This window comes from Sebastes umbrosus, chromosome 8 (assembly GCF_015220745.1).
Source record: "Sebastes umbrosus isolate fSebUmb1 chromosome 8, fSebUmb1.pri, whole genome shotgun sequence".
NCBI classification, from domain to species: domain Eukaryota; kingdom Metazoa; phylum Chordata; class Actinopteri; order Perciformes; family Sebastidae; genus Sebastes; species Sebastes umbrosus.
The window spans coordinates 35,824,746-35,829,621 of record NC_051276.1 but is presented as its reverse complement, the minus strand read 5'-3'; the positions used below and the strand labels follow the sequence as shown (position 1 = coordinate 35,829,621).

At 35.5% G+C, this 4,876-nt stretch overlaps 1 protein-coding gene across 2 annotated transcripts in view; it reads left to right on the top strand.

The window, feature by feature from the left end:
* The window catches only part of rsph14 (radial spoke head 14 homolog), a 7,395-nt gene extending 4,990 nt beyond the window's left edge, over window positions 1–2,405 (top strand). For both annotated transcript variants that reach the window (XM_037779162.1, XM_037779163.1), the window contains exons 4-6: window positions 1–7; window positions 1,387–1,523; window positions 2,028–2,405. The exon at window positions 1–7 is cut by the window's left edge and continues 234 nt beyond it. In XM_037779162.1, the coding sequence (XP_037635090.1) occupies window positions 1–7; window positions 1,387–1,523; window positions 2,028–2,323 (440 nt within the window). In that variant the 3' untranslated portion in view covers window positions 2,324–2,405. The remainder of the gene's footprint in view (window positions 8–1,386; window positions 1,524–2,027) is intronic.
* The last annotated feature ends 2,471 nt before the right edge of the window (window positions 2,406–4,876 follow it).

Genomic DNA, 4,876 nt, shown 5'->3' with positions numbered 1-4,876 from the left:
CCCTCAGGTTAACCACCACGCTCTGCTTTATACTGTTTAACTGAATGAGGGACTCCTCCATAGTCAGTGTATTACTGCAGTAGATGGAGTAGGGAGCAAAGTAATGTCCTGCTGTGGACGGGGGCAGCAGCTAAACACATTTTAAACACCTTAAAACATCTATATCTGTTTAAGTGTACGCTATAGAGAATATATTCACCTCTTTACCTCGCTGTCAGACAGCCCTTTCTGACGGGGAACTGAAGCCGTTATCTATCCTCTCTTCAAAGCCACCAGACTCCACTCACAAAAACAGTCATTTAACCTCTCAGAACACAGGAGTTGCTGGTTTACCGCTGCACCGATCAGTTCGTTTGTGTTATTGTGTGAACACAAACATATGGAGGACGGAACCTGCCAAAATAAAAAATAATTAATTAATTACTCAATAAATAAATAAATATGTCATTAAATGTAGCAAAAATAATATTAAAATAAATGTAGCCTTAATTAATTGATAAAATGTGACATAAATTGATGTTTCTTCTTTATTTATTTATCTTTGTATTAATTCCCTTATTTATTTAGTCTTCAGTTTAATTTGCCCTTTTATTTATTGATGTATTTATTTTTATAAATTATTTTATGCATTTATTTATTTTTGCATTTATTATTTTTTATAAATTTTATATTTATTTTTATTATATTTTCATTTATTTATTCCTGCGTTTCACCCCTTATTTATTTCCTTAAACTTATTTATTACTGTATTCCTTTCTTTATACATGTCTCTTTATGCATTCTGCCTCATTATGCAAATGAGGGAGCTGTAAATAAGTAGATAAATAAAAGATAAATGCAAAAATAAAATACATTTAAAAATATATAAAAATAAATACATGAGTAAATAAATAAGGCAATCAATATAAGGATAATAAATAAGGAATCAAATTAAAACAGAAATATCAATTTATGTCACATTTTATCAATTAATTAATGGCTACATTTATTTTTAATATTATTTTTGCTACATTTAATGACATATTTATTTATTTATCGAGTCATTCATTTATTTATTCATATATTTTTGATTTTGGCAGGCTCCGTCCTCCATACAGACAAACTAAGCGATGGAGTACCTCATACCACCTCACTTCATTCAATACTAACTTCAGCACTAGTTTCAGTGTTTACACCACGTTATCTGTCCACTGTTGATGTTTTTAAGAGCTCAACCAGGGAAAGTTAACCGCCTCTCCTCAGCAGAACAAAAGCACTTTAACGCTGAGCGATATGTTGGAAATCAATTTGATTTTATTAATTGTTATTGATTGTTGTTTCTCCATGAAACTAAGGCATCACATTAAAAAATGGTCCAACTAACAGCCTGTTGTGTGCTGGTTCCAGTGTCTGTGAGGAGGGGAGGCGGCGGGTGTGCGAGGAGGATTTACTTCCCGTCCTGGTCGACCTGCTGAAGGACGAAGACGTGGAGGTTCAGGCCAACGCTGCAGGAGTCATCATGTACACCGTAATCATCACCACAGGTTCATGTTCTCACTTCCTGTTTGTTTCTGGTTTTACTCTGTCTCTAAATACTACAATACCCATGAGCCTCGGCTGCTGTTGGTCTGGAGAAGAAGCCGAGGAACAAAACCTGTCAATAAATAATTGCAAAATAATAATAAAAATAAAGACATGAATAAATGAAACAAATAATTAATTCAATTAATTAAATAAAAGGGAAAATTAAACAGAAGAGTAAATAAATAAGGGAATTAATACAAAGATAAATAAAGAAGCAAATTAAAACAGAAATATCAATTTATGTCTAATTTTATCAATTAATTTATTTATTTTTAATATTATTTTTCAACATTTAATGACATATTTATTTATTTATTGAGTCACTTATTTATTTATTCATTTATTTTTAATTTTGGCAAGTTCCGTCCTCCATAGTTATGATGATGATGAGAGTTTGTCTTCTGTCTGAACCTTAAACGCACCATGTGACTCCTCCTGACCAAGGTAACAGAGTTTGATTGCAGGTAAGCATCAGTGTCTGGATCTGAACGTCATCCCCATCCTGCTCGACCTGGTGTCCAACAACAAAGAGGAGGAGGAGGAGGAGGAGGAGAGGAAGAGGAGGAGGAGGAGGAGGAGGAAGGCTCTGGTCCTGTACTCCCTGAGGGCTCTGACGGCGCTGGCTGAAGCTCCGGAGGGCCGCCGCCTCCTGCTGGAGCAGCTCCCCCGGCTGCTGAGGAGGAGCGAGGCGGAGGAGGAGGACCAGGACATCCGGCGGGCCGCTCAGACCGCCGTCAGGGTCGTCACCTGGACTCCCTGAGACCCCGGTGACCTCTGACCTCCAGAACAGAGCTGCAGGGTCAGCCTCACCTGATCGCATAATAAAGAATTAATTAATTCTATCTATTATTATTCATTAATTATACTCTAACCTGCTGCCACAGAGCAGATTGTGTCCAGTCAGATGTGAGAGAGGATTACTCTGTTTGTCTGAATGGTCTTTCACAGAAAGTCCTCTTTACTAATATGTAAAGATGTTATTTTGTTGTAAGTTTTCACATATTTTTACTGATATTTTTCACATATTTTTTAGACATTTTTCACGTATTTTTTGGATATTTTTAAGACACACTGGACCATAAATCACTGCACATTCTGTATGCTTCACTTGTATCACCATATCTGAATTACTGTGTGGAAGTGGGGTAATGCATACTACAGAAGAGAGCAATCAGGATAGTAAATAATGTGGGATATAGGGAACACACCAACACACTGTTTTTAAAGTCACATGCATTGAAATGTATGGATTTGGTCAAATTTAAAACCGCAATAATTATGTTTAAAGCAAGACATAATTCACTTCCGGGCAATATTAAAAAAATGTTTTGTGACAGGGAGGGGGGTTATAATTTAAGAGGAAAATTTAATTTTAAAAAGCATTCTGTTCGTACAAAAAAGAAGAGTATGTGTATTTCAGTCTGTGGGGTGGATTTGTGGAATGGGTTAGGTGATGGGTTGAAGGGGAGCACAAATAAAATCAATTTAAAAAGCTATACAAGAAAGATATCTTTGTTGTGTTAAAGGTTGGTTATATACTTTTTAACTCCAGATGGATTTGTGGGAGGTAAATAAACTTGGGATGCTGTTCATATATTCAACTTGGGATGTAAATAAATCTGGGATAGTTTTTATATTATATTATATTATCACTCTATGATATATGAATTAAATGAGGAGAAGTGAGAAAGAGGTAGGGAAATATAAGTTTTTCTTCTACCTACTCCTTTTCGGACACTATAACTCTTGTTTTGTTTGTTATTATTTTGTATCTGTTTTTATTTATTTTATGTTCGAAATAAAGTCTTTCATTCATTCATTCATTCATTTCTTCACATATTTTACTAATATTTTTTGGATATTTTTCACTAATAATTGTCAGACATTTTCGGATATTTTCACATATTTCTGAATGGTGTTTCGTGGTTTTAGCTTGTATAAAGTCCTCTTTATAAATAGATGTTATTTTGTTTAGTTTTCACATATTTTATTAATATTTTCCAGACATTTTTCGGATATTTTACATATATGTTTCAGACATTTTCACAGATTTTTCAGATATTTTCAAATATTTATTTTTTATATATTTCACTAATAATTTCCAGACATTTTCCCAGATTTTTGAATATTTTAAAATATTTATTTCACATATTTTACTAATAATGTTTCAGACATTTTTCGGATATCTTTCACATATTTCTGACTGGTGTTTCATGCTTTTAGCTTGTAGAAATTCCTCTTTATTAATAGATATTGTTTAGTTTAGTACATTAAATAAATAAATAACTATCAACTAGTATTAACTAATATTTGATATAAAATAAAATTAAGTGCAGTAAAGATTTAAAGTCACACAGTATCAATAAAACAAGAAAAACAAAACAAGCTAAATGTTAAACTTATTGAAGGTAGATCAGAAAAGAATATTCACACCAAATATTACTATTAATTGTATATTTTTAATATAATAGAAGTCACAAACTTCCACTTAAAAATGGTTGCTGATATGACCAGTGTTGAGAGAGATGTTGATAACATTAAGGGCTCTTCTCTAGTTGCTTTATCTTTTACATGTAATGAGTTACACAGACTCTGACTGAGAGTCATAGAAACCTGAGCGCAGTGAGATGTGACGGAGGACCAGTGGAGGTCTCCCAGTGTCCCCAGCTGGGCCACAGACCCCAGGTTGGTCTCCCAGTGTCCCCAGCGGGGCCACAGACCCCAGGTTGGCCTCCCAGTGTCCCCAGCGGGGCCACAGACCCCAGGTTGGCCTCCAAGTGTCCCCAGCAGGGCCCACAGACCCCAGGTTGGCCTCCCAGTGTCCCCAGCAGGGCCCACAGACCCCAGGTTGGCCTCCCAGTGTCCCCAGCAGCGCCCACAGACACCAGTTTGAGCAGCGTCCCTGCAGCAGAGTGTTGTTCCTGTCTGACCTGCTGCTCTGAATGATGTCGCCGCTCTTCAGTCAAATTAAGGCCATCAGCTCAGAATCCTGCATAAAGCTCCTTTATGTGCTTCCTGCTGAGGCTGCAGGCTGCAGGCGCTCACATGAAGACAGGAAACGGAGACGGAGAGGAGATGAGAGGAGAGGAGAGGAGATGAGAGGAGAGGAGAGGACAGGAGAGGAGAGGAGAGGAGAGGAGAGGAGAGGAGATTACTCTTCTGTTTAATTTTCTCTTTTATTTATTTATTTTTATTACTTTTATTTGCATTCATTTTTTATTTATTTATTTATTTTTGCATTCATTTTTTATTTGTTTTATATTTATTAAATGTACGTATTTATTTATGTATTTATTTATTTATTTATTTATTT